This window comes from Branchiostoma floridae, chromosome 19 (assembly GCF_000003815.2).
Source record: "Branchiostoma floridae strain S238N-H82 chromosome 19, Bfl_VNyyK, whole genome shotgun sequence".
Taxonomy (NCBI): Eukaryota; Metazoa; Chordata; class Leptocardii; order Amphioxiformes; family Branchiostomatidae; genus Branchiostoma; species Branchiostoma floridae.
In genome coordinates this window covers 16,221,395-16,241,113 of record NC_049997.1, presented here as the reverse complement: position 1 = coordinate 16,241,113, position 19,719 = coordinate 16,221,395, and the positions used below count along the sequence as shown (strand labels likewise).

At 40.9% G+C, this 19,719-nt stretch overlaps 2 protein-coding genes across 2 annotated transcripts; one reads left to right on the top strand and one right to left on the bottom strand.

Annotated features, from left to right (window-relative positions):
- Positions 1-1,417: 1,417 nt before the first annotated feature.
- LOC118406996 (zinc finger protein 525-like) lies at positions 1,418-4,888 on the bottom strand. Its single transcript, XM_035807401.1, has 2 exons — positions 4,768-4,888; positions 1,418-3,310 (listed from the first exon to the last, which is right to left on the bottom strand). Exon 2 carries the CDS (start codon positions 3,289-3,291, stop codon positions 2,341-2,343), a length of 951 nt encoding a protein of 316 aa, XP_035663294.1. The 5' UTR covers positions 3,292-3,310; positions 4,768-4,888; the 3' UTR covers positions 1,418-2,340.
- An 801-nt stretch (positions 4,889-5,689) lies between these two features.
- Positions 5,690-10,346, top strand: LOC118407223 (zinc finger protein 845-like). The gene is made up of 2 exons (XM_035807667.1): positions 5,690-5,801; positions 8,688-10,346. The coding sequence occupies exon 2, from the start codon at positions 8,705-8,707 to the stop codon at positions 10,340-10,342; it is 1,638 nt and encodes a 545-aa protein (XP_035663560.1). The 5' UTR covers positions 5,690-5,801; positions 8,688-8,704; the 3' UTR covers positions 10,343-10,346.
- The last annotated feature ends 9,373 nt before the right edge of the window (positions 10,347-19,719 follow it).

The following is a 19,719-nucleotide window of genomic DNA, read 5'->3' as shown; positions in this document are numbered from 1 at the left end:
ATAATCAAATTTATGCAGTGGGAATAAAAAACCCGAAACATCCCAAGATTTTGATAACACTCTTCTGCCCCGAAATCCAAGATGTACCGGTGTGACAGCGATCTCGCCCTCCCGGGGGGCGAGATCACTAGCGTTTTCGCCCCCCTTTAGCGTTTTCGCGCCCCCCCCCCCCCCCCAGAGCAGCTGGCTACTACATATTACAGGTGCGCTACCTGGTACTATACTGCACCTGGGGAGTAACGTATATGGTGTGTTACCTGGTACCTATATGGCACCTTATTACCGTACCAAAAGATGTCATACCTCAAAAGTCGATACTATATTGTTCGGTGCAAACATGACATTGAAATGAAAAAGACAATTTTTGCAGCTGAGGTGGCATAAAAACAGTGCTACTGCGAACGTATAAATCAACACCGTCTATGGTACGGAATACGTCAGCTATAAGTTTTCAATTTGTCACAGTGTTTTCTTTCTTGTGCTGGAAACATTTCCAAAGCACTAACAAAAACACACGTACGTAAATAATAGTTTCTCATTATAAACACTATCTACGCGCAAGTTGATATAGCTGTTGCTAAATGCTACACAAACACTGGTAAAGTACCTGTTTTAAGAAACACGGGTAAATGCATCAGTTCCTAAATACTAGAAAAAACAGTCATGTTGGAGGTGAAGATATCCCTTGGCCAGGTGCATATACCAAAATGTGCGTTATTCTAATTAATACCTAATATTTGCATAATTAATAAAGACATTACATAGTTCTTTTGTGGTCACTTCATGGTAGAGACTTCATATTGGAGATATATAGGTTGCTTGAGGACAGGTGAATACAATTAAATACATCTTATGTCAAGACTCAGGTATATGCAATAATGGGAATACAAGGGACCAAACCCTCCTTGTCTGAAACAAGTTCAACTATCTTATTACCATGTAATTACGTTAATATTGATACTATGAATGGAGTTATGTATCAAACTCGTGTACTTATATCATTCTGAAACTACATTTTGTGATTTATACCAATCAACTTTTAAAGTGTCATGTAAACCCGTTTTTTTTGGGGGGGGGGCGAAATCGCTAAAGGGGGGCTAGGTAGGGGGGCGAGATCACTAGCCGGGGAGGGCGAGATCGCTAGTGATTTCGCCCCGGGGGGGGGGCGAGATCGCTAGTGATTTCGCCCCCGGGGGGGCGAGATCACGGGGGGGGCGAGATCGCTGTCACACCGGTATATTCAAGAACAGATAGCATGCAATTGAAATCTCACATTGTCGTATTCTCCCAATACTGTTGGTCACATCATAACCTTTGTTGTCCCTTTATCTATACACACTGTCTAGAAGTAGTATTAAGTAGCTGGTTCTATGACAACATACAGTGATGCGTGTTACAATGTAATGAATCTATTAGATTCATAAGTCACAACCGCAAGGTATGTACAACACATCTCTTCATTAGAAACATGGTCGTTACATTTCTTTCATAAACGCCACTAGATAAAAACAAAGATGGTGTACCTAATCTAGTTTAAACAAGACCACCAGATCACATTTCCTAGTCATCCCATCACATCACTTCATACAACACACTGATCCGTCAAGTCCAAAATGGCGCCACCCTTCTCGCCATACACCGTAAAACAAAATGGCGGCGCTCATACATGACAACGAAAACAGTACAGGTTTTGCTATATAAATATAAATAAATGAATAGGGCCCATGTGACAGCGCTAGCTGGATTGCCTACGGTATACATGCCGTGCGATTTTAAAGTAAGCTATCACACTGCAGAACTAATCATCAATATATGTGTGAACTTTTAGGGTACACAACGAAATGCAATATGTACAATCAAGAACAGAGCTAGAGAGCATGCAATTGAAATCTCAAATTGTCGTATATTCCTCACTGTTGGTCACATCATAACTTTTGTTGTCCCTTTATCTGTACACACTGCCTGGAAGTAATATTAAGTAGCTGGTTCTTTAAAAACAGTAGTGCCTGTTGCATAGATTCACAAGTCACGACAGCAAGGTATTTACAACACACCTAGTCATTAGAAACATGGTCGTGACATTTCTTTCATAAACGCCACTAGATAAAAACAAAGATGGTGTACCTAATCTAGTTTAAACAAGACCACAAGATCACATTTCCTAGTCATCCCATCCCATCACTTCATACAACACACTGATCTGTCAGTGCCACCCTTCCCGTCATACACCGTAAAACAAAATGGCAGCGCTCATACATTACAACGAAAACAATACAGGTTTTGCTATCGCAAATCTGTAAATTGGGTCCATGTGATTGGTATGAGTCCGAATGTGGGTCTTTAGAGAACTGAGCTGACTGAACTGTTTGCTGCATCACACTTATATAGGGCTAATCTCACACGAGTCCGAATGTGGATCTTTAGAGAAACCAGATGACTGAATTGTCTGCTGCACTCATCACACCTATAGGGCTTCTCACCCGTATGAGTCCGTATGTGGGTCTTTAGAGAACTCAGATGACTGAATTGTCTGCTGCACTCCTCACACCTAAATGGCTTCTCACCCGTATGAGTCAGAATGTGGCTCTTTAGAGAACTACGCTGACTGAACTGTTTGTTGCACTCCTCACATGTATAGGGCTTCTGCCCGGTATGAGTCCGCATGTGTGTCTTCAGATAGAACAGCTGACTGAACTGTCTGCTGCACTCCTCACATTTGTACGGCTTCTCTCCAGTATGAGTCCTCATATGCTTCTTCAGAGAACCCAGCCGACTGAACTGTCTGCTGCACTCCTCACACATGTACGGTTTCTCTCCGGTATGAGTCCTCATATGCTTCTTCAGAGAAACCGACTCACTGAACTGTCTGCTGCACTCCTCACATTTGTAAGGTTTCTCTCCGGTATGAATCCTAATATGATTCTTCAGATTACCTAGCTGACTGAACTGTTTGCTGCACTCCTCACATTTGTAAGGTTTCTCACCCGTGTGAGTCCTCATATGATTCTTCAGTGAACACAAATGACTAAACTCTCTGCTACACTCCTCACACTTGTATGGTTTTTCTCCGGTATGAGTCCTCATATGCTTCTTCAGATTACACAGCTGACTAAACTGTTTGTTGCACTCCCCACACCTATAAGGTTTCTTTCCAGTGTGAGTGCGCAGATGTTTTATAAACTCACCAACATTAGGAAACTGAATGTCGCACTCGATACACATTTGGGTACGCGGAAGATCCTTTGAAGTTCCTTCCCTGGTCTCCCATTGTTTGAGATGGTTGGTTGCCATGTTGGTCAAATCTCCGACACTGCAGAAATATCAATGGAAATTGTGTATTAGACATTTACTTGGAATAAATAGTCGCTAGCATATACTGACAGATCCGCGTTTTATTATATACTATACAAGAAAAAAGTGTACGTTGGTGATATAAGTTTGAAATTAACCATTACATGTTATTACAGGAACAGCAAGTACTATTTCCGTCAACTTGTTTAATGGCAAGAACTAGTACTAGACTAAGTATATCTTCATCCGTTCGAGGCTGCAGTACCATTATGAATTACAAGTCGGCGCTTTAGTACCGCTTGAAGTTTCTAAGATAACTAGCACTGATAACAACATCCAAATGAGTGTTGACACTCCTGCAAATATAATGTCACCTACGTATAATTACCTGACATATATTACACTAAAACACCACGCTAGCAAATACTGTGCCTCAGCCCTAGTCAAGGAGGTTAAATCCTTCTTTATTTAACCTCCTTGGTCTAGTTCAGTAGTAAATAAAATAAGTTTGTTTCAAACATTTTCTTACGACAGTATCTGTCGCAATAATGCAGTTGATTTTGTTTAGAGGATTATCTCGTAAGAAGGTACAGTCAGGTTTAGAAATCAAACCTGGATAAATTTGGACCTGAAAAGCTTTTAGCAGATGCCAAGACAAAACAACGTTCATATAACTTCCACTCCAACACCCTAGGGGGTATTAGTTTCCAAGCACATCTCAGTGTTTAGTCGTTTTTATACGTATTGTCCCGTTATTTCTAGGGTCACTTTCCTCATATATAGAAGAGTTACGCATAAAAAGAATCAGACAAACTCTAATAAAGCATAAACCGGACCCAACATCTGCTTGGGGATAAAAGGGTCTGGAACGTATGCCCTCTTTCAACCTCCTTGGTATGCCCGAATTCCGTTGCATGACAAAAGGGCAAGTAAAATGAAAAGACTACTTTGCATTAGGACAATAGAGACTCGGGCATATGTCAGACAATGGCTTGGCTTCATGGGGAAACCTTTGTACATGTACACAGTACACACTTTCTGTGCAGACACGATCTTTGCGACATAAAAACCTGGCCCAACTGTTGAAAATCGGAGTGAACGATCCCCCAACAAATACTTGTAACCACTGGCACTCGTAGAAAGCCGGCGAGGCTGATTCGCGATTTTTAACCGGAAATTATGCCATGAAAGGAAAACCATAATGCTGGTAAAGGAATATATACCAGGGGCCAGAACAAGCTTCCTGGTATATATTCCTTTCCTGACATTTTTCCTTTCCTGGCGTATTCCCGGTTAAAAATCGCGAATAGAATGATTTTTTTCAACACCCACCACCACCGGCCCCCACCCCCAACAACTTACACCAAGGCCCCCCAGAGAGGCCATTGGAGGAGGCTACGATTTCGCATCATTTTTACTGCTAAGAATACACACCAAATACCAAATAAGAGATAGAATTAACAGCAACAGTCTTACCTTGTGAATGTTTGTGGGAACGGGTCGCTTTTTCTAGACAGGAAGATAAGTGGATCCTCTTGCTTGGACGCAGAAGAGTACGTGTCCGCTCACAGCGCTAGCTTCACATAGAATGCTCTTGCAAATGACGTACTTCGAGATTATGCAAATCCCGCTCGCTGTGACCAATCAGGGCTCGTTGCTGAATCGCTCACGTGATGGTGTCCTCTTTTCAGACTAATCCATTTATAATTTTCAGTTTCTTAATCAATTCATGAGAATCATCTTTTACTGAGAAAACAACAACACACAAATAGATAAGAATGAAGGCAAAATCTCATTGGAGATCAGTGTCCACGATTATTTATTTACGTTTTCAGCGTGGTATTGCAAATGGAGATGTCTCTCCTTAATTGATCAAAGGTATACTAGTACCTTTGTTTCTTTCTTCCTTATTGTCTACTATTTTTTAACAATCTGTATGAAACATCTTTGCTTTGGATAGTTTTTTACGGAGCTTAAAAATGATATGATTTGTTGACTTCGTTGTTTTAGTGAAACTGTTTTCCCGTGTAATGTTACAACCGCAACGGCGAAATGGATTTAAATATCATCACATAATAGTACATGATATTTACCGACCCTTGTTCAACAAAGGACATCGTATATATTATATAACTAGGGAAATTATACGGTATATTGTGTCTGGCACAAAATATTCAAAATATTCGTCCAGAGTATCAGCGCCCTCCCCCCAAGGTCGCAAATTTGATATCGTCCAATTGTAAACAAACTAAGGTGAAATGAAGTCAAGACAAGGTTTATATGCTAATTAGCACCTGTTGGTTCTGAAAACCGTCACGTGGGCGTTTCAGCAACGGACCCTGATTGGCCACAGCAAGTTGGATTTGCATAATAGCGGAGTACGTAATTTTCCGGTATTCTATGTGAAGCTAGCGCTGTGAGCGGACACATACACAGTTCTCCGTCCGAGCAAGAGGATTCACTTATATTTCCTTGCCTGAAAGCGAGCCGTTCCCACAAACATTCACAAGGTAAGACTGTTTTTAATTCTATCTCTAAGCTCTTGTCTTGTAGCTGTGTATTGTTAGTAGTACATGTAGCTAAGAAACGATACGAACTACGCACACAAAAAGGCAAAGTTGTCTTAGCGCGCCGTTTTGGGTCGACCTTTCAAAATTACTGAACAGTAGACCAAGGTCCTTGAGTAGACTGACGACGCAAATTCCATGATTACAACATTACATACTGGATTGTTTATGCCGTAAGATTCAAATTTACATCCAGCAAATTCCACTTCATTCTGTTAGATTTAGTGCAACGTTTGATTCTGTTTGCAAGTTATGTAACGATACTTAGTTACAATTTGATGAGCCTTGTATAATAACACCACCGGGGTCAAAAACCTATTGGTTTGTTTTTGTTATAAGAAATTTGAAGAATAACAATTCTGCATGCGTACGCTATTGTTACATAAAAGATGTTTTGCCGGTATACCAAATGACCAGCTGACCCTGCCAAAGTCTATGTAAGATGGCACGAATCGTACGTTGGAAGCCATATATTTTCTTGTTGTCTGTTCTCAAGTGGTCTATACCCAAATTCGATCGGTCGGAGAGGTGGGGGTAGTAGTAGCGGCTGCGATTTTCTTTTCATTTTGACACCCCTCCTAGCCTTCTTTGCGACCTTCCTCCAGTGTTTACTTACTACTATTGATGGGGGAGCGTTGAGTCCGATTTTCATCATTTGAGCCAGGTTTTTATGCCGCAAAGTTGTTGTCTGCACAGAAAGTGTGTATACCAATGTTTCGCCACGAAGCCAAGCAACACAAAGCCATCGTCTGAAATATGCCTCTATTGTCAAAATGCAAAGTAGTCGACTATTTGCCTTTCCACCCCTTTGTCTTGCATCGGAATTCGGGGATAACTTTCAGGTCTTTTCGGAGGCTAAATTATAATTTTGGGTCACAATCAGCCATCTGGGATGTGTATTGTGAGGTGTGTATCGGTGAATACTTCCAATGCCATTGGTGGGCTAGGCAACATATTAACATTAACCCCAAGCAGATGTTGGGTCCGGTTTAGGCCTTATTATAGTATGTTTGATTCTTTTTATGCGTAACTTTCATATATATGATGATGGCAAACAGAGACAGAAAAGGACACTAGAAAGACGCATGAAAACGTCAAAACACGACACTGAGCCTAAAGTCACATCTGCTTGGAGACTAATACATGTGTCAAAGCAGATGCTAAAATGGAAGACAGATCGTTGGTTCGTCTTAGCACCTGTAAAAGCCTTCAGGTATAAATCTATCCATTTCGATATCTAAACCTGACTATACATTGTGACAAAATGTACTTGAATCATTCTAACTCTATTTTAAAACAAAATCAACAGCATTATTGCGACATATGTTGTCGTAAGTGTATGAAACCTATGGAATGAGGCAAACAGACTTGTTACCTACTGAACCAGTTATTTGTTAGTGTTTTAGTGTACTATATGCCGGGAAATTGTCCGTAGGTAACATAATATTTATATGAGTGAACATTAGCTGTTGTCATTTGAGTGCTGGTTCAGCAGCCGGTACAGAAGAGCCGACTTGTGATCTATAATGGTACTGCAGCTTCATACTAGTTGACGAAACAGGTTTCAACCAGTAGCCTCTGTAACTTCTAACACCTTCCATCTTGTTCCCGAATTATTAACCCTATCCAGACTGGGGGGGGGGGGGGGGGTGCTAAAAGTGGCCGCGGCAACTTTGACCCCCTATAGCTACCAAACGGCTTGTGCTAGAACTACCAAACTTGGTGAGTTTTCCTAAAATAATGTTGGCAACAATTAAAAAAAATTTAGGAAGTTTATGATTTTTCGTGTTGCCATGGCAACGGGTTTCTGAAAAGCAAATTTTACGAAAATCACTAATTTTGGTTTACACAATGGGGTTTTAAGATTTTCTTCCTAAAGTTAACTTCTTTTCATATATCTTTAATACCCAACACATCTTAGTTAAACATTTATGATTGAATATTCATAAATTATGCTAATGAAATGACGTAACTGGTCAAAATCCAAGATATACCCGACAATATCATGATTTAAAGTATAACAAGTTTATTTTCACTCAGATTTCATCACTACGTGGTATTTTCTTACGGAAAACATTCATGTGAACGTTTTTAATCCATTTCCAAGGGGTTTTAGCGTTACATGTTGAAAAAAAATGTATCTTGAAAAATTTAAGGTTGATAATCCAAGATGGCGGATAGCTAAACTACAGATGACGTCATTCTATGACGTCATTTTGACGTCGTTGCGTCGACTTTTGACAACAGAAGTCTCATAACACTTAAATATCAATAAGAAACCTTTATTGGTAACTTTTTGAGTGAGATATTTAGGTATTATGGGAATTCCCGGTTTTAGCCAAAAATATCAATTAATGACGTCATAATTACGTCATATTACGTCATAATCATATAAAAATTGCAGGAATTATAAAACTCGATGAGCACAACCTTCCCTGCAAATTTGGTGATCGTGATTTGCTGTCTCGGTCATAAACCATTGTAAACATTAGTCTCTATCCCGCCTGGCCGAATAGTAATAGGGGAATTTAGCAAAAGTGGTAGTCTAGTAGGAGTTAATTGGCCTAGGAGTTAACTGTTCTGCCACTGGCTAGACTGCAAAAGACTTACTCAAAACCCGTAACTACTTTGTCCCTGTTTGGCCAAATTCTTTTTCTTTTCAGCTGACAGCTGATACTACATAGATAGTACTAAAGAATAACATGTAATGTTTACTTGGATTTTGTCGCCACGTGCACATTTTTACTAATGCAAAATGTCCGTACATGCTGGCAACTATTAATTTCTAATAAAATCTCTAAAACATTTTTTCCAATGTTATTTCTGCAGTGTCAGATTTGATCAACATGGCAACCAACACTGGAGAGAAAAGTTATAGGTGTGAGGAGTGCAGCAAACAGTTCAGTCAGCTGGATAATCTAAAGAGACATATGAGGACACATACGGGTGAGAAACCTTACAAATGTGAGGAATGTAGCAAACAGTTCAGTGAACTGAGTTCTTTGAAGAAGCATATGAGGACTCATACTGGAGAAAAACCTTACAGATGTGAGGAGTGCGGCAGGCAGTTTAGTGAGTCGGGTTCTCTGAAGAGGCATATGACGACTCATACCGGAGAGAAGCCTTACAAATGCGAGCAGTGCAGCAAACAGTTCAGTCAGTTGGGTGCTCTACGGACACACATGCGTACTCATACCGGTGAGAAGCCCTATACGTGTGGCACGTGCAACAAACAGTTCCGTCAACTTGATCATCTGAACAGACACATGCGTACTCATACCGATGAGAAACCGTACAATTGCGAAAAGTGTAGCAAGCAGTTCAGTGACCCAAGTGATCTGACGAAGCATATCAGGACCCATACCGGAGAGAAACCTTATCGCTGTGAGGAGTGCAGTAGGCAGTTTAGTGAGATGGGTTCTCTGAAAATGCATATGAGGACTCATACTGGAGAAAAACCTTACAGTTGTGACAAATGCAACAAACATTTCAGTCGGTTGGGTTATCTGAAGATTCATATGAGGACACACACCGGTGAGAAACCCTACAGGTGTGAGGAGTGCAGCAAACAGTTTAGAACGCCAGGTCATCTGAAGAGCCATATGAAGACTCACACCGGTGAGACACCTTACAGGTGTGAGGAGTGCGGCCGGCAATTCAGCGAGCTTTACTCTGTGAGGATTCACATGCGAACTCACACCGGTGAGAAACCATACAGATGTGAGGAGTGCAGCAAACAGTTCTGTGAGCTGGGTTCTCTGAAGAGCCATATGAGGACTCACACCGGTGAGAAACCTTACAAATGTGAGGAGTGCAGCAAACGATTCTGTCAGCTGAATTATCTGAAAAGGCATATGCGGTATCACACCGGTGAAAAGCAGTACGAATGCGAACAGTGCAGCAAACAGTTCGTTGAGCTGGGTGCTCTGACGAGCCATATGAGGACTCATACTGGAGAAAAACCTTACAGATGTGAGGAGTGCAGCAAAGAATTCAGCGAACTGTGCTCTCTAAAGAAGCATACGAGGACGCACACTGGAGAGAAACCGTACAAATGTGAACATTGCAGCAAACAGTTTAGCACTCTGGGTTCTATGAAGATCCATATAAGAACGCATACTGGAGAGAAACCTTACAGTTGTGAGGAGTGCAGCAAACAGTTCGGTGACCCGAGTACACTGAAGAAGCATCTAAGGACTCATACCGGTGAAAAACCTTACAAGTGTGAGGAGTGCAGCAGGCAGTTCAGTGACATGAGTTCTCTGAGGCAGCATATGAGGACTCATACTGGAGAGAAACCTTACAGATGTGAGCAGTGCAGTAAACAGTTCAGTCAGGCGGGCGCTCTAAAGGTACATACGCGAACTCATACCGGTGAGAAGCCCTATACGTGTGATCACGATGGGTGCAACAAACAGTTCAGTACGCTGGGTAATTTAAAGGTACATATGAAGACACACCGGCGAGAAGCCGTACAGATGTGAGGAGTGTAGCAAATGATGACGCCAAGCCATTTGAAGAACCATACAAGAACTCAAGCCGGAGAGAAACAGTACAAATTGATGTTGATCAGTAAGCTACGTAGTGTGAAAACTAGTGTGAAGAAACAATACAAACAAGAGTTCGTAGACCTCAGGCCTGCATGAAATGTATTGGGTTTCTGTAGACCTATTGTGTATTTTTGCCTTTTTGTCTGTGGTACGTGGTTGGAAAAATGAGCTTTTTACCGTGTTGGTTGTGCACCATGCAAAAGTCTGACTCTGAAATTCCATTTTCTGAATTTGTAAGTTTGGACCTGCATGGATGAACATTACTTATTTTGGATTTCTTAAGTATGTAACCAACCACAGTACTTTGAAGTTGTTGAGACGCTACCTTTTTTTGTCTCAGATGGCCCATGCACATGTAGTTACTCTGTCACATGATATACTAATACACTGGACAAAATGGATACGGATGCGGGCATATACCGCGGTATTCGTTAGGTGCGGATGCGGAAGAATACGAACAAATACGAACGAATCACAGATTCTAATAGGATACGACAAAACACTGAACAGATACGATACTGTATCCGCTAGGATGAAAAATACGAAGAGATACTATGTCGTATACAGTTGGATCCCTTACTGTTAACAAATACGAAAATGTCATTTGCTCGAATCCTTCAATTTGGAAATCTGCAATGTTCAATCTGGTCTTGAGTTTCCTTTTGCGTCATAAAAACATTTTATCCATCGGCGGGCCCACTCTTCGATAAAAGTACGTTCTGAAAATACACAAATACTAGAAGATCCCTATTCCGTATTTCTATGGATCCGCTGGCCCATTTCACGGCAAAAAGGCATCAAGGATAATCTGCAGATCCTAACGAATCTCTTTTCTGTATTTTCTATGGTTCAGATGGCCCACTTCGCGACAGAAATGTCCAGGGTCAATCTATGGATCCTAGCAAATCCTTTTCCCGTATTTTCTACGAATACGTTGCCCCACCTCACGGCAGATGGATCCTAGCAAATCCTTTTCCGTATTTTCTATGGATTCGTTGCCCACCTCACAGCAGACGGATCATAGGAAATACCCTTTCCGTATTTTCTATGGATTCGTTGCCCCACCTCACGGCAGACGGATCCTAGGAAATACCATTTCGTATTTTTTATGGATTTGTTACCCCCACCTCTCATTTTTCACAAAAAGTGCAGGTTTCGCGAAAAGAAGTCCGATTTCCGATCAGACATACACATTGTTTGTCGAAAAATAGTAATTTGCTCTCTTGAGCCAAAAAGAGCATTTTTCACAAAAAATACAGGTTTCGCGAAACAATGTCCGATTTCCTCGGAACCAACTTTATTGCATGCGGAAAAATTCCTCGACATCAGACATACACCTTGTTTGTCGAAAAATGGTAATTTGCTCCCCAGAGCCAAAAAGAGCATTTTTCACAAAAAATTCAGGTTTCGCGAAACAATGTCCGATTTCCTCGGAACCAACTTTATTGGATGCGGCATGGTTCCTCTACATCAGGCATATACCTTGTTTGTCGAAAAATGGTAATTTGCTCTCCTGAGCCAAAAAGAGCATTTTTCACAAAAAATGCAGGTTTTGTGAAACGATGTCCGATTTTGTCGGAACCCACTTCATTGCATGCGGAACGATTCCTCAACATCAGACATACACATTTTTTGTCGAAAAATGGTAATTTGCTCTACTGAGCCAAAAAGAGCATTTTTCTCAAAAAATTCAGGTTTCGCGAAACAATGTCCGATTTCCTCGAAACCAACTTTATTGCATGCGGAATGGTTCCTCGACATCAGACATACACATTTTTTGTCGACAATTGGTAATTTCCTCTGCTGAGCCAAAAAGAGCATTTTTCACAAAAAATTCAGGTTTCGCGAAACAATGTCCGATTTCCTCGAAACCAACTTTATTGCATGCGGAATGGTTCCTCGACATCAGACATACACATTTTTTGTCGACAAATGGTAATTTCCTCTGCTGAGCCGAAAAGAGCATTTTTCACAAAAAATTCAGGTTTCGCGAAACAATGTCCGATTTCCTCGAAACCAACTTTATTGCATGCGGAATGGTTCCTCGACATCAGACATACACATTTTTTGTCGACAAATGGTAATTTCCTCTGCTGAGCCGAAAAGAGCATTTTTCACAAAAAATTCAGGTTTCGCGAAACAATGTCCGATTTCCTCGAAACCAACTTTATTGCATGCGGAATGGTTCCTCGACATCAGACATACACATTTTTTGTCGACAAATGGTAATTTCCTCTGCTGAGCCAAAAAGAGCATTTTTCACAAAAAATTCAGGTTTCGCGAAACAATGTCCGATTTCCTCGAAACCAACTTTATTGCATGCGGAATGGTTCCTCGACATCAGACATACACATTTTTTGTCGACAAATGGTAATTTCCTCTGCTGAGCCAAAAAGAGCATTTTTCACAAAAAATTCAGGTTTCGCGAAACAATGTCCGATTTCCTCGAAACCAACTTTATTGCATGCGGAATGGTTCCTCGACATCAGACATACACATTTTTTGTCGACAAATGGTAATTTCCTCTGCTGAGCCAAAAAGAGCATTTTTCACAAAAAATTCAGGTTTCGCGAAACAATGTCCGATTTCCTCGAAACCAACTCTATTGCATGCGGAACGGTTCCTCGACATCAGACATACACCTTGTTTGTTGAAAACTATTAATTTGCTCTCCTGACCCAAAAAGAGCATTTCCATGTTCGTTAACAGCCAGGGATCCATGTATATGCGACAGCGTATTCCTTGTGTGTTATAATTCCAGCAGATACAGTGTCGCATCTGTTCGGTACTTTGGCGTATCCTTTAGAATCTGGGATTCGTTCGTATTTGTTCGGAATCTTCCGCATCCACATTTGAGAGATTTGACGGATACCTTGGTATCTGCCGGGATCCGTACCCATCCGTACGCTGTAGAAAGGCTATAAATGGCTAAATGAAATATAACAAAATACACAGGATTCGAGTGTTTAATTGTATTAAAGCTACAAGTGACAAGTAGAATCTTTAGAAAGGCGTCCTAACAGAAATTCTGCCTGCGCCTATCGAACGGTTTAATACACTTCTCCCGGCCATTCAGCGTCGTTTCATGTGTTTTGTCCGGGTCAAATGCGTGTCACAGCCACTGTGCTTTTAAAATGTAAATTTATTCGGTGTTAATTGGTAAACAAGCAATCAGCACCAACGGGGGCAGGTCTCCGTTCGGGCCAGATGAGAGTCATGTGACAGGGAGTACCCAATGACAGGCAAGTCTGGGGATTTCAAATGTACCGTTATGCGAGACGAAGCAAGCATTTTCCGGGCCTCTGTTGCGAGAGGAGAAGAAATGGAGAAAGTTTGGACGAGAGGAGAAGAAATGGAGAAAGTTTGGACCTGTTTTACCTCTGAAGTTCTGGTCGGGACTTTGCTTTCCAGCTGGGACCCCTCCGACCCAAAGAACGCCAAGCTATATGCGCTAGGATGCCTGGATTCTGTACAAAGTTGATGAGGCGGATTATGTTGGAGATTTGTGCAAGGTCACGGAATGGTAAATTCACTTTGAGCCGAGATTGCAAGGTGAACAAACTTTGCGACCTATCCAACACAAGTCATATGGATCGGACTGCGCAAATCTCAGCGGATGATTCCTCCTTCCGTAGCCTGTTGGAACCGTGTGCTCTTTTTAATAACTACCCCTGGTCCCGGCCCCGGAGTGTCGCTGGACAATGGAGTCTGAGTTGGACCAATTGGTTGGACACAGCACAGAATCGTGAATCATTTTGAAATTGCACAGTCACTGCGATTGATCCCAATGCCATCGACGTTAACTACAAGTTTTGAATAAAAGGCCGCAAAATTATATACCTGGATATAAGAGTATATGGATATTTCCGATCCAACCAAATGCGAAACCTGTATCCCCACTTATTTGCTACGTATACTTTTCTTGGATCCCATTCAAGAAAATCCGAAATCTGAATTGTTCCGTAGGTATGTACTATCTAAACTTAGACAAAATACGGGGGATACAGCTTTCGGATTTGGTTAGGATCCGGGAAAATCCGCATTTCGTATCTGCATAAACGTATCCAAAATACGGGCGGATACAGCTTTCGGATTTGGTTAGAATCCGAGAAAGTCCGAATTTCGTATCTACGTATACGTAGCAAATACGTTTGGGATTTGGTTAGTATACGGAAAAATACCGACGTTTCGACGTGTTCTCCGCGGTAAGGATACGAAAAAATACCAATGGGATCCACTACCGTATTTGCCAAAAATACGGATTTCGTATTTTTCCGTGTTTAATTAGTCCGGATTCGAGAAAATCCGAAATTTCGGATCCGTAACAGATTCCGCTCGCATCTGTCCGTAAACGATCGTATCCTTCAAGGATACGGAAAGATAACGGCCCGGATTTGACTGCATTTGAACCCATTTTTTCCAGTGATATCTTCCTATTTCAATGTACTGACCTAATGCAGCTGCTAAGTCTCCTTGGTTTGTGTTCTTCCAATGATATTCATTAAAGATTTATTTCTGGGGTGTTATTCACTTGACATCGGAATGTTACTTGCATAATTTGACCAATGATACTTTTATCTGTAGTTCCATAGACATTAGACAATATGAATAGTGGTAGCCCCCATGCAGCAGCAACAGTTAGTCCCCAGGGTGGTATGATATTTTCATTCAATCCATCCAACCCAAACCTAAATCTCCTGTAGTATCTAAGCCAAATTTAACAGCACAATTTACTATGAAAAATGTCCTTGTCAATCCCATTTATAGATGGCAAGCTGCTGGCAATGGAAGCTTTGAAAAGTTCAGAAGCTGTTGTAGTCAGAGCAAACACCCAGCAAACATCCCCGCAAACCAATGAGCAGTTGCTTAGAAGGGGAATTTCATCATATATTTGCCGCGACAAAATGCAACAAACGATACTGAATTCAAAACAGAACAAAGCTAAGCCTCCACCACTTAACCCTGCCTGTACCATAGATTAAGCAGGCCCAAAAACCAAGCGAATATGACTAGCCCAAAACAACAAATTACCTGTATACAGTATGGAAATGGCATTACCAAAGAAACAAAAAGAAACACAGGACAAATCATACACATACCTTTCTCTTATGCCCACACTCTATACAGTTCTCCTCCACATTAGAAAATTGCATCTTCTTCTGTTTAAGTTCAAGTTCAACCATGATTGCCAACAGGGTAAAGGAACTTGTACCGGAACTTAAAACTCAGTACTATACAGCTCTAGAAACACCACAAAGAGTAATAAGCAAACTCCAATTATACCTGACCAACAGATATATAATCTTGTACACTCCCGTCATCTGGCAAACTGTCAGTGCCACTAAGTAACCTGATACATTGAAGGTGGCCCAGGCCAGATGATGGTTCTACACCCAACCATAATCTGTTTTTAAAACCAAGCAGATATTGGGAGGATGCCCCAACCACACAAAAACAGGGTCAACCTATACAGTATCAAGTTCAAGCACTAGGAGGCCCAAAATCAAACCTAACCACCAGGACACCACAAACAACTCACGTACCAAATAGCAACATAATGGTACCTTGCGTTCCGGAGATACAGCGCACGCCCCGTGCCCGCACAAAGGGTAACCTAAAATGTCAAGTTCAAGCACCAAGGGCGCCAAAATCAAAATTGAGCATTATTCAGCCACCGCCGACACATGTGCCAAATATCATCGCGCCAGCACCAGCCGTTCAGAAGATATAACTCCGGAAACACCCCTCCCGGACACAAAATTCGACCTGCCGGGTCAAGTTCAAATGCGACAAGGCCCAAAGTCAATCCTAGGCAACAGGCAACAACCCCCCACCCATGCACCAAAAATCGTCGCAATGGCGCGTATCGTTCCGGACACACAGCGCCAAACGTGCCCCAAAAACACAAAAAATGCCACCTTCAATGTCAAGGTCAAGCGCCAGGAGGCCCAAAATCACACCTGAGTGTCAGGCTACCACCCCCAACCCACGTACCAAAAATCGTCGTGCTCGCACCATCCGTTCACGAGATACAGCGCCCTACATCCCCGGCTACCGAAAAGTTTCCACCAGCATCAAAACCATACCTGCATACATGCAGGTAATGAGAGGATCGAGTGTAGCCGTACAAATGTGAGGAGTGTAGCTCCACAGATGTAATGAGTGTAACCGTACTGATGTGAGGAGTGTAGCCGTACAGATGTGAGGAGTGTAGCCGACAGTTAAGGACATTAGGCCATTTAAAGACTCATGCCAGAGACAAACTGTACAAATGTGAGGTAGTTCAGTAGACTAGGTAATATGAAGACGTATATGTATATTCAGACGTGTGTAGATGCTGTACAGATGTGAGGAGTGTAGCAAACAGCTCAGGGCGCCAGGTCATCTGAAGCTCCACGCAAAGACTTATACCAGAGACAAACCAAATGTGAGGTAGTTTTGAATTAGTATTCTACTTGATATGAAGATACCCACACTTGTGTACAAACCGTACAGGTGTGAGGAGTGTAGCAGACAGTTCAGTGAGCTGACTTCTTTGAAGAATTGTGTGGTGATAAGTCTTGACTTGTAAAAAATCAGGAGCTTCCGTCAGGGAAGTTCTTCCTTGTGAGAGTTTGTAGAAAACTTACCTGCCGTTCTAACTTTACACTGAAATATTATGATACAGTACAGTACAATGAACAATTCTCTCGCTGTATATATATTCCATGACGTTATAGTTCATCTAAGCGTAATACTTGAATTCTTTGAGATTTTCTTTGTAAATATTTTGTACACTTTTGACTAATCTCTGGTATTCACCATTGCATTTTGACACTTTTAGGAATTAGCAACACTTACGGTATTTTACTTGATTTTTTATTGTATAGTCAAATATTAGTACTATCTCCAACAATAAAGGCAACTTGCCCCCAAAGAAGGTTTGATGTGTACTTTTTGATGTGATGAGTGTTTCCGTACAGATGTGAGGAGCGTAGCCGTGCAGATGTGAGGAGTGTAGCCGTACAGATGTGATGAGTGTAGCCGTACAGATGTGAGGAGTGTAGCCGCACAGATGTGAGGAGTGTAGCCGTACAGATGTAAGGAGTGTAGCCGTACAGATGTGAGGAGTGTAGCCGTACAGATGTAAGGAGTGTAGCCGTACAGATGTGAGGAGTGTAGCCGTGCAGATGTAAGGAGTGTAGCCGTACAGATGTAAGGAGTGTAGCCGTACAGATGTGAGGAGTGTAACCGTACAGATGTGATGAGTGTAGCCGTACAGATGTGATGAGTGTTTCCGTATAGACGTGAGGAGTGTAGCAGACAGTTCAGGACGTTAGGTAATGGACTGATGCCAGAGAGAAACTGTACAAATATGAGGTAGTTCATCAGCGGATAAATACAAAATCTCATTAGTATGATATATTTGTAAGCTATCATTTTACCATCTCCTCTTTCGATATTGTATATTTTGCAAATGTCAAAGTTTCGTCCCTAGAATCTCATTCAAAGATTAACCCTCAAACACCTGAGTGGGGTCCATTTGGACCCCAGGCGAAAACTTTGAAGTGCCATTTGAACATTTTTGATCTGAAGAAAAATTACTAAGTAATTTACTTCCGTGAATTTGTCAGTCAATATCTGCTGTACCTTCTCCCAAGTTTTTACGAAGATTGGTACAATACTGTGGACACTATAAAGAAAGTCTTTGTTCAGTCCATCTGGGGTCCAAACGGACCCCAGCAGAATGTGCAGTTTTTAAAACAAACTTTTGAGACTAACTCCTGAACTACTTATCGTATGATCACCAAACTTTCAGAGATTTATGAACACGTAAAAGTAAATCTACACAAAAACATTTGTGTCATCACCATATAATATGACGACATTATGACGTCATTTAGCTTATAAGGGCGGCCATCTTGGATTTTGACCAATGACGTCATGAAATTAGCATAGGTTATAAATTTTGAATCATGAAAATTACATTAAATTTCATAGAATTTAATTGTTGTTAGAAAACAAGTGTAAATTACCAAGAAAACCTTGTTTAAATCGAAATTAGCAAATTTTGGCAAAAATATGCCTGTCACAATTCCGTTGCCATGGCAACCCCAAAACATGCTAAACTTACTTTATTGACTATAAATTTTTGACTATAAATTTTTGCTAACAATATTTTGTGATAGATTACCAAGTTTCGTAGCTTTAGCTCTAGCCGTTCATGAGTTATACTCCGCAAAAGTTGCTGAGGGCCTCTAAATTACCCCCCTTTGGTCAGATTAGGTTTAGTGCAAAACTGATCCTTCTGATCTTTTGCATAAATTATGATGATAAGCTGGAATTAGCCATACCTTAACATCTCAATATATTCCTCTTACATTGACGAAGCAATGTATGTACAATGATCACCGATAGGAATTGGAATTAAGATTTTATGAACAAAACATTTTGGGGTCCGACCCCACTCGGTCATTTTAGTCGCAAAAAAAGGTCGGGTGCTTGAGGGTTTTAATTAATATAACGATAGTTACTGTCATCTTTGATTTTCTTGTTTTACTTATGTTAGATATCAATACGTATTGAATATTTTTATACTTATTGAAGCATCATCTATTACAAATAATTCTAGTTGGAATAAAAAGACACAGGCGTCGCAAGATGTTGAGAAGAATATATTAAGGACAGAAAAACACAACTTGTAAGCCGTACGTACAATTTGACACCAAGAAAGGCATTAAAAATATTTCTTAAAAAGATAGAAATTTCCCACAATTTCATCGATGGACAACAAATAACTGTTACACAGTTTGATAGAACAATGTATCATATACAATTTGTCACCTTAACCCATTCGAAATGCCAGATAACATTTCTCACCGTCGTATTCACTTCGTAACCTCTAGCTCCGTCGACCTCCATACATACTACCTAAAAGGCATACCAGTAGACTTGTTCTATGGCGACAGTGACTCTCCTTGCATAGATTCATTGAAGTCACAACCACAATATATTTACAGCATATCTTGTCTTTAAAATATTTCATTGATAAACGCCACTAAATATCAGCAAATAAAGAATATATATTTTTTCCGGATAGACTTAAGCTAAAAAAGACTTGAACGCGCAACTACTAAACTAAGAATGGAGTGACTAAACATAGGAAGGTTGTGTACTTGCAATTGATTACTTTGTACCTAACAACTCAAACTTTAGCCAGAGAAATACAAAGTATATGATAATCGTTCATGTCTCTATTCGGATGGATTTCCAGCAAGCTCAGGGAAGTCTGAAATGAATGAAAGAAGATGTCACTTCATGAATAAACTTAG

Coding starts and splice junctions, on each gene's coding strand:
- LOC118406996 (XM_035807401.1), bottom strand. CDS start 3,291: ATGGCAACCAACCATCTCAAACAATGGGAGACCAGGGAAGGAACTTCA.
- LOC118407223 (XM_035807667.1), top strand. CDS start 8,705: ATGGCAACCAACACTGGAGAGAAAAGTTATAGGTGTGAGGAGTGCAGC.